We start from the raw sequence: 13,372 nt of genomic DNA on the forward strand, positions 1-13,372 counted from the left end.
CCTAGCAAGTCACCCCGTGGCCTCAGTGTATTAGTCTGATATTGACTGGAAGAAATGTTGTAATTGTGATCTTTTTGCCACTGTTTCCAATTTGCATTCTTTCGTACGCATTCTTTCCAACTCCGCGCTGTGCTTAGATAAGCACGATTTGTCAGCGATGTTGACCACTTTACCTCTCCGCGCACCTCTCAGTTTCGGTGTCGGGATTCGCCTCACATTTAAAACGAAACTCCCAATTTCCACGAAGGAAAGACCATAACTTTCACAGCAAATGTTATTCCGTCACATCATTCTAGCCATGAATGCGCTATGATATAAAATAAAGCATTTAGTTTTTATTAGGAGAGGATCAAAACCCCGTCCCTGCGTCCCTTCTCTACACCCCACACGACACACCTATAAGGCTCGATAGTTTCGGCGCGTACACAAGGTTCTGTTAGAGCTCGCCCAACCGTCAACAAGCCGCGCTGAATGCAGCCCCAGACTGCAGCGATGTCCACAGCCGGAAACCAGTGACGCAGGCCAGGCACATTCTCCTGGCCCAGACACGTGTCAGTCGATGCTTGCGCAACATCGGCACCACGCTGAGCGCCCTTTGTGGTCCCTTGTGCACAGCGCGTGAACGGGCGTGTCGGTGTTTCCATTGTCTATCGCACGATCAGTGACAGCAGCACCGACGCGCAGATATTGAGACATCGTTAAGCCGCGGGTGACGCGAGGCATTCTCAAAACAGGCGAGCACGGACGCAAGCCCAGCCGCTTTCCCGGGAACGCGCGAACCGGGCCAAGCCGCCGCCGATACCGCGAGAGCGCTTCCGACGGCCCAGCCGTAACACCAGGAGCGGAAAAAAAAGCTGGCCCAACCGAAAGGAGCGCCGAAGCTGCGAAGCAGGGGCAGTCAAATATCGCGCCACGCCTCTTCACAGCGCTCCCGAGAGCGGTCGCGCCTGCTGCCGGCGCAGAACGGGGCCAGCGGTTGCCGAGCGGCGCTCCTCCTCCTCGGGGAGGCAGTGCAGCAGCTACCTCCGTCGGTCGCCGGCGGAGCGCGCGCCACGCTAAGCTTCGGGCCGGCGCGGGGCTCCCCTCAGTCGGCGGGCAGCGGCCGGCATGAGGAGCGCGGCCGGCCCCAACGTCACCGTCGAGGAGGACTGGCTGGACGCGGCTGACGGCGGCCCATGGCATCTGCTCTGCACCTGCCTCGCGGCCACCGTGGGCCTCGTGCTGAACGCGTACATCCTCGTGGTGCTCCTGTGGCAGCGCCAGTTTCGCACGGCCAACAACCTGCTCCTGCTGCACCTGGCATTTGTGGACAGCGTCTTCTGCCTCCTCGTGCTCGCATCCAACGCGGCTTTCGGCGCGGTCGCCGCGCCGCCCGACGTGATCGACGCCTCCGGGGCGTGCTACGTCCAGGGAACCCTGTGGGCCGTCGTGCCGGCGGTCGCGGTGTGGACCCTGTGCGGCCTCAGCTGCGACCGGTACGCGGCGGTGGCCAGTCCCCTGCACTACTCGCGCCTGGTGAACACGCGGCGGACGTGCACGTTCCTGGCCGCCGCGTGGTTGGTGGCCGCCGCGGCGGCGATGCCTCCGCTGCTGGGAGTGTGTCCCTACGCGTACGGCGCGTTCCGGTGCGTCGCGTCGTGCGGCGATGGAGGGCCCGTCGGACTGGCCTACGCGCTCAGCTACGTCTGGCTCGCGCTCCTCTTCCCGGCGTCTCTGATTGCCGCCAGCAGCCTGCAGGTGCTGCTCATCGCGCGAACGCACAGGCATCGCATCGTGGCCGCCATATACGAGGTCAGTGAGGGGCTGCCCCCATGTTTCGTGCTTCAAAAGCGCACGTCAAGATTCTTCACCTGGAAGTCTTGCTGTGTATGTTCTGAGGATCAAACTGAAATTTTAATTTATGGTTTCCGTTCCATAGCTAATGATCACCGACTAAATGCGCCACGCCCTTATAAAAATGATCTATACACAATCTATAGACTTATTATTGACTCTACTGACTTCCTATAGATATTGCTTTTTGTCTATTCATAGTCTATAGACTTTCCATAGACAAAAGTGTACTAAAAGTCTATGGCCATAAATCTATAGGTTGTCTGTGACTGTCTATGGCATTTGTATTGCCTATTAGACTGTTCTGTAGGATTTCTCTATTGACAGTCTATAGACTTAATAGAAGTCTATAGAGACTCTATAGACTGACTAAAACTTTTTATGGAAGGGCGGTACACATAAACAGTATTTAGCGGAGTATATTTTGCGTGCAAGACAGCTCGTAATGAGCCATACTCACCTCCATACTTGCGGAGAAGCAAACAAAAATTGGAAAGTGCGCCAAATGTAGCTTAAGGAGGCCACTAATATCTGGCTTTCAAAAATCTAGCAAAAATGATAGAAGTGAACTGAACACGGTTGATCAATGTTAGTAACTGCAGGCGGGCACTCGTACAAGAGGCGTTTACTCCTCAGCGTCCGCCGCAAGGGTTAAAACTTACCTCTGCGATGCACATTTGCTTTGAATGAAAGTAGCTCAACATGACCTGCATTTTATGCAGTGGGTTTGCGGCAGTTCATTGCGGTGGTCAATGCGATGGGATTTGCTATCAGCTTACATTGCGGAAGCCAATGATGAGCATGGCTACAAATGTTTGTCGGGTCATTTTACACGTTTATGAAGCCGGAAAAAAAAGTCGTTAAAAATTTTGATATTTAGGTGTCTTCAGAATGGCTGGGACCTCGGCAACTTTTTGAATATTGGCTGGACTCCCCCGAGTGAACCAAGACAATAAGAAGGGGAATGTGTATAATTAGATTAGCTCAGTGCTCAAGTCGTCCTCTTGAGAACAGCTGCTCACACCCCGGGTTATTTGGCCGCTATCGCTGGTCTCCTTGCGCGTCGCCAATTACGTTTTTCGATCAGCAGTTCCGAGTGGAAAGGGAGCGTGTTATTCACAGTTAGCCGATGATTACACGCTACCATGAATGCAAACCACACTTTTCATTTCGTCTAAATAGTTCATCCCTGGGCAGGTAATTGCCAATGACCCATTTTCAGCTTCAGTGTAGGAGGACCGAGGGATTTCGTTCTGTGTGCGAACTGAATGGTCCGTTTCAAACTGGAGCATCGCGGAAATAAGCAAGGTTTTAGAGGCAGTTCTATACAGCATTGTTTAGTGCGAAACCGCAAAGTTCATCGACGACCAAATATGCCAACAGTGAAAATAGAAAGCTGTTCATGATTTCTTCGCACTTAATATCTAGTGGACTTCGTTTACGGCTTTTTGTGTTTCTTTTATTTAATTTCGGGGTACAAAAACTGAATGATGTTTTGGACGCCAAACTGTGGCAAAAATCGGGTTTTTCAAGAAATGGCTTCATAATTCCAGTTTTTCAGGTTCTTTGCGAGAGGAAATTGTCGGCTACCAGTGTTCGGTTTGCAGCAGAATAAAGAAGCTTTATTCTTCGTCATTATCATCACCAGACAATCTGCCTAACTTTCTGCCGTTCCCTGCTGCGGTTGCCTTCGCATGGAATCTAGTCACTTACCCCTCATGCGGCTCCGAAAGGGGTTCTATATGAGGTGCGGTATTTCTCGAATGTTAACGAACGCCGCTTCCCGAATATCCTCCGGCGAGAATTTTTAAAATGCCTTTTGTAGGTGCTAGAAACCTTAAATCTTGAATTTCAGCGTCTTCCCGCCTTTCCCTCTCCCCTCTTCACTTTTTTTCCCGTTCGAAGGTTGGCGCTCCTACACCGACCCCACCGCAGGAATTCCCCGGGGAGGGGGGGGGGGGGGGGGAGGGGTAGCTTTCTGATCCTCCGGAGCGACGCTGCTCATAAAGTTCTTTACTATTCACTAGAGGGAAATCTGGCGGTTCTGTACTTCATCCACAATTGACTTTGCTACGGATCGAATTTTTTGTTTAGTCAGTTTTGTTTTCACCGCCGCAGAGATCACTGGTGTTTTGTGCACTTTGTGCTTGTGTAGTTAGCCAGCTATATGCAAGCAGTTCATTAGAGAGCCGAAGGCACTCAAAGTGAGCTGAACACAGCGTCTGGAGCCTGTTCGGCCTGAAGACCGTTTGCCCCAACCCTTGGCGCCACTGATGCAGCAAGCTGGCTTTGTCTAGCAGAAGCTTGCGCTACCTGGTAATTGGAAGGTGAAATGAGAGAACAAAGTTTTTTTCTCAATTGAGAACTCGGCAGTGGGCTGCTGTGACCACTCTGCACATTGGTGGACAATTAGTGTAGCTTTCCTACCGAGTCGAATAATCGAATACGAATCGATAATTTTCGCTAACATTGAGTACATACGCAAACTGACTATTAGTCAGTTTATTTCCGTGCTTGTGCGTGCAAAACAAATAATAGTGCGAACAGCACGGCTCTAGACAGGTGTCATAAATGGTGGACATAGATTGGAGCGACAAGTCGGCATATTAACTGTGTGACCATTGCAAAAATACATTCTGCTGCTGATGAGGACTGCGAACAATCAAGCTTTGACCTGCGTGATCGGGCATCACATCGAGGTTAGCTGAACGTACAGTCTTTGCAAAAAGTATACATACCAAGGGGTCTGCTTCTGAGTCGAAGGAGTACGAGCAAAGTACTTCGACTAGCGCAGCTTATGTTAACCATAATCACCGAAGATTGCGTTTGCTCCATTTCGAAGACTGGCGGTTACCGCGCACTGCATGCAGGAACGTGTTACACTTCATGGATGAATTAATTCCCAAAAATAGCCGCATGTTTCACTTGTTAGCATGAGTATAGCCGTTACTTACGGGTAGGACAGCTTTCATGTTTCGCCTGGAAAAATCTGTAAATGCAGCTCCAGGATATGGCGAGAGCCGGAGCTTAGTGCGTGCAAACTATAGTTTCTCATAGGAATGCGAGTGCTCGGCCAAGTTCCCCATACACAAACCATAGCCTATATGCCTGCACGTTGGGCGCGAAACTGCATTAGCGTGCACACTTCACCGGAAGTGTCTGTAGTGTACTATTTTAAGAGCTAATAGAAAATTTCTCTAAGCAGTGTGTCTGGTAAATGCAAAGAAAAAAAAATATTTTCCACGATTAGCTATATTTGCCGGCGTGGGATGATTCGGTGCTCTTCGACGCCGACCTGCATTTCTGCTCATTTGTTGCAGTGTAGAGGGGCCATCGAAAGAAACGCGAACAGAGCGTAGTCTAGGTGCTCCACCATTTGCAGTTCTTTGCAGCACTCCTTTCGCTTCTGAGTTCGCAGGACGACTTTTTCTTACCAAACGGGTAAACGCGCGGTGGAAAAAAATTTAAACAGCGGAGCTCGTTGGTGCCGCGTTGCTTTACACACCGATAGTGCAGTAAGCATATTTTATTACAGGGAGTATTGATAGTAAACCGGCGCCTCCTTCCACCGTTAATCGGCGATAATCTGTATTTCTGCAGTTGTTTTACGGCCAAGCAAAGTACGATACGCCGTGTCCCTGGCATTGCCATGGTGAATGATTAAGAAACTCGCTTAGGCGGTAGTGCCAGCTCTCGCTCTAGGTAATGAACTCTGCTGTCTCTGCTGACTGGCCGCGGCCGAGGTAGCTGCATAATTCCTGAAAGAGTCTCACCAATAGCTGTCCCTTCAACATAATCGCGCCGCAGCGTGCGACAGAGGAGTGCGCGATCATTCTCTGTTTTTATCGCAGCTTGATGCCCTTCTCACTGGCGCCTTCTGCATTTTTTGGATAATGGGTTTTTATCTGGTCACAGATTACTTCTCCTTGCGTCCCCTTTGTCCATAAATACCTATTTGTGGAATAAATCTCAGTTGAAGTAACCGGCGTTCGTCCTGTCTCGTCTACCTTCGTCCGCGTCTTTTTAGCCGCTGGAATGTCTCACAATAGTAGCTTCTCATAGAGCAGGCGTGCCCTCAGACCAAGGCGCCACTTGGCTTTGCTGCTGCCCTCTTGGCAGGTCGGACCAAGCTCATCATTTCCGTCCTTGCTGGTCAGCATCGGCTCCGACTGCACTGCGCTTGGGTTTCCAGCGATTGGGTTGACCGGCGTTTTGTCGCATTCCCACGTGATGTGCGATCATGAAAAGTCGCCAGAGGGGACGCGCCAACTTTGGCGCGCGATTGTGGGTTCCCTGCAGCTGCTTGTACAAGGGTGCTATTGAAGCTTCACTCTGCTATGTAAAGCCGGGTATCGCCATCTGTGCTACATGACACAACCTACCAGAGTCAGGTGGTGCCCGAAGAGCAACCTGGGAGGCAGGTGGGCCGCATAGATCACCTGACCTTGCGGCGTCATCACAACCTGCCCACCGAATAGTGAGCAGACTGGCCGCCATGGAAAGCGCCAGTTAAATTAATTATTGGTCGCGCGGCAAGATCACCCTGTGCCCCACAACGCCCACCGCTGGGAACACCTTCCATCGCAGTAGGGCAATGGTTCATCGCTTAACCGCTGCACCACTGAGCCAGGAGGGGTGTGAATGTAAAGTGTGCTAGAATGGCAGTCTGCATGTATGGGACTCGACCCACTGCGCTCTCGCGTCATATTCTTGAGGCGGAGCTTAAGTGTCCCCTCTTTTTAGCTCAGGCGTTCACAGCGGAAGAATCCAGTGATTGAGCGAGTTTATCTACTCCCCTTCAGAAGATGTTCCAGAGCCACTGTAACGACCAGCGGTTATCCTGCCTTCGCATTACATGCCCTGCCCAAGCCCACTTCTTCCTCTTGATTTCAACTAAGATGTCCTTAACGCTCGTTTCTTCCCTGATCCGCTCTGATCTCTTCCTGTCTGTTAGAGTTGTACTCATAATTTCCCTTTCAAAAACTCGCTACGTTTCTCTCACTTGAAGATGAACCCTTTTCGTTAGCCTCCACTTAAAAGCGATCACTTTATTCATTCGCATCACGTACAGATGATGCCGGAGGGCTGTAGAAAAAGCGGTCACAGTGGCAGCTGGACAAGGCCCCGCACTGGCAACATCAGACAGTGGTCAGGAAAATATACAAAAAAAAAGAAATTCGCGCTCATTGATTTCTCCACAGAGGTGAAAAAAACTAAGAAGAGTACGACGCTAAACGTTTAAGAAGCCCATTTACAGTCCAGAAGTACAAATTACATGCATTGAAATTGCACACCATTTAAAAAAGAAGCTTCCATTCATAATCAACAATACCAGACAAATGGCTAGTACCCTTTTTTCGAACAGACTACAGGCTGCAGACACTAGAATACAATCTTCCCACAATTCTCAACAAGTACAAAGACACGAATAAATCTACCGAAGCTACACTACGTCATTACTTTGTAATGATATAACCTGATGTTCTTTCCCTTAGCTGAAAATTTCTCTCTAATTTTCCTCAGTTTGTTTAACAAATTTTTCGTTTAAAGCGTTAATAAAGTGTGTAAGATTTGCTGTCATTGATTGAGTTGATTGTATGCATATTTCCTTGCAGTTAGTGTTACTTGCCGAATTAATATTTTTGGTGTCATCTTAATACAACTATATGTTCACTGCATTTAATTGAATCCATGATACTCTTTTGTTTCATTGTTGTATCAACTATTTGCTTCTCGATGTATATGAATATTCTTTTAATGTGTGCTGTTATGCCTTGTAACGGCTGGCTGGGGCCTCGTCAAGCTGTTTACGCACAGCTTTTAGCCCAGTAAGCTGACCAGAACCTTCTGCTTTACTAGATATGTCAGACCAACTCGTCCACCAGTTCATGTTGTACAAATCTGAAGCGACTGGCCATCTAGCATCCGCGCCTCCAGATCGAAAACCGCCAGAACCGGACCCCCCCGTGAGTGCTACTGAGACTGGTGTGCTTGCTACACAGGAACTCCTCGTCGCCACAGGACAACGTCCGGATATGCCTTCTGTGGAGTCAGTCGAGGCGATACAGCCCGCGAATGCTCGCCGATCCACCTCTGTTGCTGATTCTGCTTCGTCGTTGAAGGGTAACGGTGAGCCGTGTGTGGCGTCGATCTCTGGCGTGTCCGGTTCTCTGTCGGCTGTCAGTGTGGCAGCGAGTGATGTGCTCCCCTCGGGTTCGTGGGCCGAGGCCTTGGCTGTCTCAGAGGAAGACACGGAGAGCACCGCACCTTTGAAACGTCCAGCAGATGCTGACGAGGTGTGTATCGATGGCGCTGATAACAAGGCACAATGTGTAGAGGCCACGGAAAGGGGGCGACCCCATTCCAGGGGATGGCGTTTGTTAAGACTGACACCAAAAATGGCGAGCGTCGCAGCATATCAAGTCGCTACCCTTAACGTTAGGGGTATGCGTAATCGTAGGAGGCAATAGCAGGTACGGCATCTCTTAAAGAAATGGAGCGTGCGTGTAGCCGCTATCCAGGAAACAAAGTTGTCCTTTGGTGAAGAGACAAGCTGCTCTCGAGCCTTTTTTGTCGGAATAAATCATTATTGATAGCCACGCGAGAGGCTTATCCGGCGGTTGTATGCTATTCCTGGCGAACACGCTAGAGATGACAGCCATGTCTTATTGCATAGATGACGAGGGGCGATTTATATGCTGTGATCTCACAATTTCAGGTGCACAGTGGCGGATTATTTGTGTTTACGCCCCCATAAAGCAGCGCGATAGACGGCTTTTCTTTCTGTCATTAGTTGAACATTTGTGCATGGACCGCAAAATTATATTGTTGGGAGATTTTAATTGCGTTTGTAGGGATGAGGACCGATCAGTGGTATGTAAGAGATACGACCCTACTTCTGCATTACTTACCGATTTGGTTTCTGAATATAATCTTGTGGATGTGGGACAGGAAAAAGGCGACAGTATACATTTCACTCATTTTCAGTTCACCTCTAATGCTCGCCTTGACAGAATTTACGTCTCTGTAGACGCGTTAGCAAGTGTGTTTGGCTACTGGGTGCGGCCCATCTTCTTCAGTGACCACTGTATGGTGTCTCTTCAGATAGGGAGGTACACTCGGCATGTACTTCACCCTCGATGGGAGTTGTGGAAGATGAATAACTGTCTGCTCTCAGACGAAATCTTTCAGCGTGCTGTTCCTTCTTGTTTGAAAGACGCATGGTCACGCCGTGTTCTGTCCGTTTTTCAAAAGTGGGACTTGTTTAAACAGGAGACCAAAAACTTGGCAATTGAGGCCTCAGCAAGAATCGCTTTTTCGAAGAGAGATCACCTTCGTGAGCTCGGGCGCACCCTAACGGTGCTACATGAGTTAGAGAGGGTTAGCCCGGGTGCCTATCTCGAAGAGATTAATAACGTAAAAGCCGAGCTTCAACAATTTGCGACAGAAAGATATAAGGGAGCCTTGATAAGATCTAGGTCCCGAAGGTTTCTTGAAGAGCAACCTTCTCGTCGGGCCCTGAGTGATGAAAGAGAGAATGCTCTCGCGAAAGAAATATTGGAAATTCAGTACGGTGATTGCACATACAGCGATGCGCATGGTATTCTTGCTGCTTTCTTCGACTATTATCGGAAGTTGTTTGGCAGTTGCGAAGATCCAAATCAGGGTTTCGATTACAGTTCCTTACTCGGAAACTTCCCTCGACTTGACGATGAGAAGTGTGCTATAGTGAAGGGACCTATCACTTTGGATGAAATTCAATCAGCCATTTCTGCCCTGCAAAGCCAGAAATCTCCTGGGCCAGCCGGTATTACTAACGAATTCTATAAAACATTTTCGCCTTGCCTAGTGCCTGTTTTGATGGAAGTTTTCCAAGCATCTTATGATGTGCGTGTCCTGCCTCCCACTTTCTATTCTGGGCACACAATATTAATTCCCAAAAGCAAAGATACCAATCGGTTGAAAACTGTTGAGGGATATCGTCCAATTTCCCTCTGCAGTGTTGATTACAAAATTTTTGCCAAGGTTCTTTCCAGTCGTCTGCAGCTCGTCATTATGGACTTGATAGGTTCGCATCAAGTCTGTGGTATTAGAGGCCGCAGGATTCAAACACATATCCATATTGCACGTTCAGTATTAGAGACAGTATCAGATGAGACAGGCCAAGTAGCTTTGATTCAAATTGACTTGGCGAAGGCGTTTGATAAAGTTCGGCACAATTTCTTGTTCGCGGTCTTAGAGTATGCAAATATTGGTGACGTCTTGCTGAAAGGCATAAGGCTGTGCTATAAGCACTCCTATACAAGGGCTATTGTTAACCAGGAGCTAACGAAACCAATACCACTAGAAGCAACTGTTCGTCAAGGATGTCCACTGTCTCCATTGTTGTTTGCCCTAAATCTGGAACCCCTCTGTCTCAGTATAATTAACAGCGCAGCCGCGGATTCTCTCTGGCTCAATTTGAAGTTAAAAGTTTTAGCCTACGCTGATGATGTCGCCCTCTTTTGTTCTGACAAAAAGAGTGTACTTGAGGCTTTACACGTCACTAAACAGTTCTGCGATGTTCCAGGCGTGGCTCTTAATTTCGAGAAATCCAAAGGCTTTTGGTTGGGTCATTGGGGAACTAGGCCAAGCCAGTTGGTGGCATATGCTGGGACTGTAGCCCTCTTGATTACCTAGGCGTTCCGCTGCACCAAGTTCGCAACAGTACAGCCTACTGGGATTTACAAATTGTAACTTTAGGGCGGCAAACACAGGCTTGGATGGGTAGGGAACTCTCAGTGTTTGCGAGGGCACAGGTCTGTAACTTATTTTTGTTTGCAAAGCTCGCGTATGTCCTTCAAGTCCTGCATTGTGCGAGGAGGAAGGTGCAAGCAATACACAGAATATTTGCAACATTCGTGTGGCGCTCTCAGTGGGAGTCCATGAGGCGTGACAATTTGTTCCTTCCCTTAGAGGGTGGTGGAGCGGGCCTTCTTCACCTGTTCGTGCATCAACTTGTTTCCCGCTTTTTCTTTTCCAAATCGGCAAACCACCTGTTTCTGGTAGCTGTGCACATTAGGCGGCTTAGTTTTCATTTGCCTTACTTATTCGCACCGACTGTGCAGGCTCGTGAGGGAACTTTATGGGGATTCCTGAAGGAGGTTGCTGACACTTTCAATTTCCTCACTGTGCGCTTCTCTTTAGATTACCTCTATAGCCTCTCGAGAAAACAGATGACCCAGCCTCTCACTGAGTCGTTGTTCCCTACACCATTGTATCGGCAGCCTTATCTGGGGTCTTTGGACATCAGTGTTCTAAAGCGTGTTAGGCGGATGTGCATTCAGGCAGCCGCTAAAACGTTCTTTTTCAAACTGCACACAGCGACGCTGCCTGTCAAGACATTTCTTAATGACAAGGGGATGTTTGTACCCTGGAATGTGAATTGCCGTCTGTGTAACGTGCCTGAGACAATTGATCATTGCTTCATCCTGTGCCGTGATGCCATGTTCTTTTGGGACATACTACAACGAACTCTTAAGAAGGACATTGAAACTACACCATACACTATTAGATTTCTTCCTGTTGACAAAAACTCTGTTGTGCCTTATGATCTGTTTATGTTGATGAAAAGCCGTATGATGGACAGACATGCCGAGCCACCAAGATCGTCCAAATCTGTGTTTCGTGAACAGTGTGCTTTGGTGAGGAGTGTATATGCTGCACGCGAAGAACCTCCAAGCTGGCTGCCGTGCCTAGATGCATGTGTGTGCCTCCCTCAATTTTGATGTTTTGATGGGGATGCAGTGTTGAGTTAGGACCATGGCGGGCTGGTATTAATCAGCCCGGTAACTTGACACGCGAACCAGTTTGTTTGAAGTTTTCCCCCTTTTTACGGAAGTTCTTCCATGCAATAATGAAAAAAAAGAGCTGGCATGGCGGAGTGGTTAGCATACTCGTCTCGCACTCCAGAGACCGGGGTTCGATTCCCCAACTCCCGAACTCGACCAATTTCCTACTCCGTTTTATTTATTCATATGGCTCGACTAGAAGGGTTAACTAGGCTAATTGGATAATTAAGCAATTAACTAAACTGAGTTCCACTTACTTGGAGCATCACTATACGATTCCTTGGTTGCATGGTTACTAGCCAAAGTACAATTGGCCCCGTTTGAACTTCGCGCACTGTGACGTCACGACCGTTTCGGCCAGTTGAAAAGCGTGACATTTCTGTCGACAGCTCCTGCTTACAACGATGAGGCACTGAAGGCTTCCGCCTTAAAGTATACAGCCCAAGCGGTCTGCATCTGAGCCCTGGAGCGCGCCTGCTCTTGCGGATCTTCAGGGACCCCTAATATTACGAAAGCCGGAGGAACGCAAGTGCTCATCCCTCCCAAGCTTAGCACTGTCAGATGTGCACCGCTACACGGCTTGGAAGTAGATCCCTTGGGCTGTATACTTTTTGACAAATAGCACTGTACCCCAGTCTTGGAGACCGCGTGTGATCTTTGTGAACTCCGCTACTCTAATGTGTCGCGTCGGGGCCTCCATGGGGCGCAGAGCAGTCGCGGCAGCATAGCTCGCGGTGTCAGTGCGATCTTTTTTTTTTTAAGGCGGAAGCCTTTAATGCCTCATCGTTGTAAGCAGGAGTTGTCGACAGAAATGTCACGCTTTTCAATTGGTCAAAATGCTCGTGACGTCACGTTGGGCGAATTTCAAATGGGGCCAATTGTACTTTGGCTAGTAACCATGCAACCAATTAAACTGATCGTATAGTGATGCTCCAACTAAGTGGGACTGAGTTTAGTTTACTTAATTAATCAATTAGCCTAACTAAGATACAGGAGAATCAAGACGTCACATGAAAGAGGAAAAGAAAAGATGAGCGTCGCAGCAACAACCGCGTCCGCGGAAGCTGCTGACAAAACAAAGCGGCCAAAGCTCCACCACCACCCACTTCCCCACCCAGTTCGACGTTGCCCGTTGTTGTTGTTGTGACTGAGGGAAGGATGAAAAGGAAATTGCACGGGCCTGCTACTGGCTCCAGCCGAGCCACCACCGCTGCCATCGTGCAGACAGAGGAGAGTAAAGAGATCAGAGGAAAGAGAAAAAGGAAAGAAAAGACGCGCGTCGCAGCAACAACTGCGTCCGCCGGAGCGGACGCCGCTCAAAAAACAGATAAGCGGCCGAAGCCTCGCTCGCCGAAGCGAGAACAGATACTCCCATTGCCCGTTACGACGTTTCTCGTTTCATATACATTGTGTCGAACATCCTAGACAGTTCCAACATTTGACAGGTGAATGAGAGAACACGATGGATAGAATTATAATAATGTAAATATCAAATAGCTTAATTAACCTTTCTAGTCAGACCACATAAATCAACAAAACCGAGTACGAAATTGGTCGAGTTGGGGAATCGAACCAGGGTCTCCAGAGTGCAACACGAGCACGCTAGCCACTCCGCCATGCCAGCTGAATGGTTTGGAATGAACAAAGGCGCGTCTAGCTAATACGGCGTCTTCGTTCACTCCCATCTCCCCCCTTTCCCCTACGGCGAG

The 13,372-nt window shown here is 48.9% G+C and overlaps 1 protein-coding gene across 1 annotated transcript in view; it reads left to right on the forward strand.

Annotated features, from left to right (window-relative positions):
• The first annotated feature begins 752 nt into the window (after positions 1-752).
• LOC149325823 (adenosine receptor A2a-like) overlaps positions 753-13,372 on the forward strand; it is a 350,480-nt gene continuing 337,860 nt past the window's right edge. The window contains exon 1 of the mRNA XM_089565149.1: positions 753-1,791. Within this exon, the coding sequence (XP_089421275.1) occupies positions 1,108-1,791 (684 nt within the window). The 5' untranslated portion in view covers positions 753-1,107. The remainder of the gene's footprint in view (positions 1,792-13,372) is intronic.

This window comes from Amblyomma mixtum, chromosome 10, assembly GCF_055824585.1.
Source record: "Amblyomma mixtum isolate Tamu chromosome 10, ASM5582458v1, whole genome shotgun sequence".
NCBI classification, from domain to species: Eukaryota; Metazoa; Arthropoda; class Arachnida; order Ixodida; family Ixodidae; genus Amblyomma; species Amblyomma mixtum.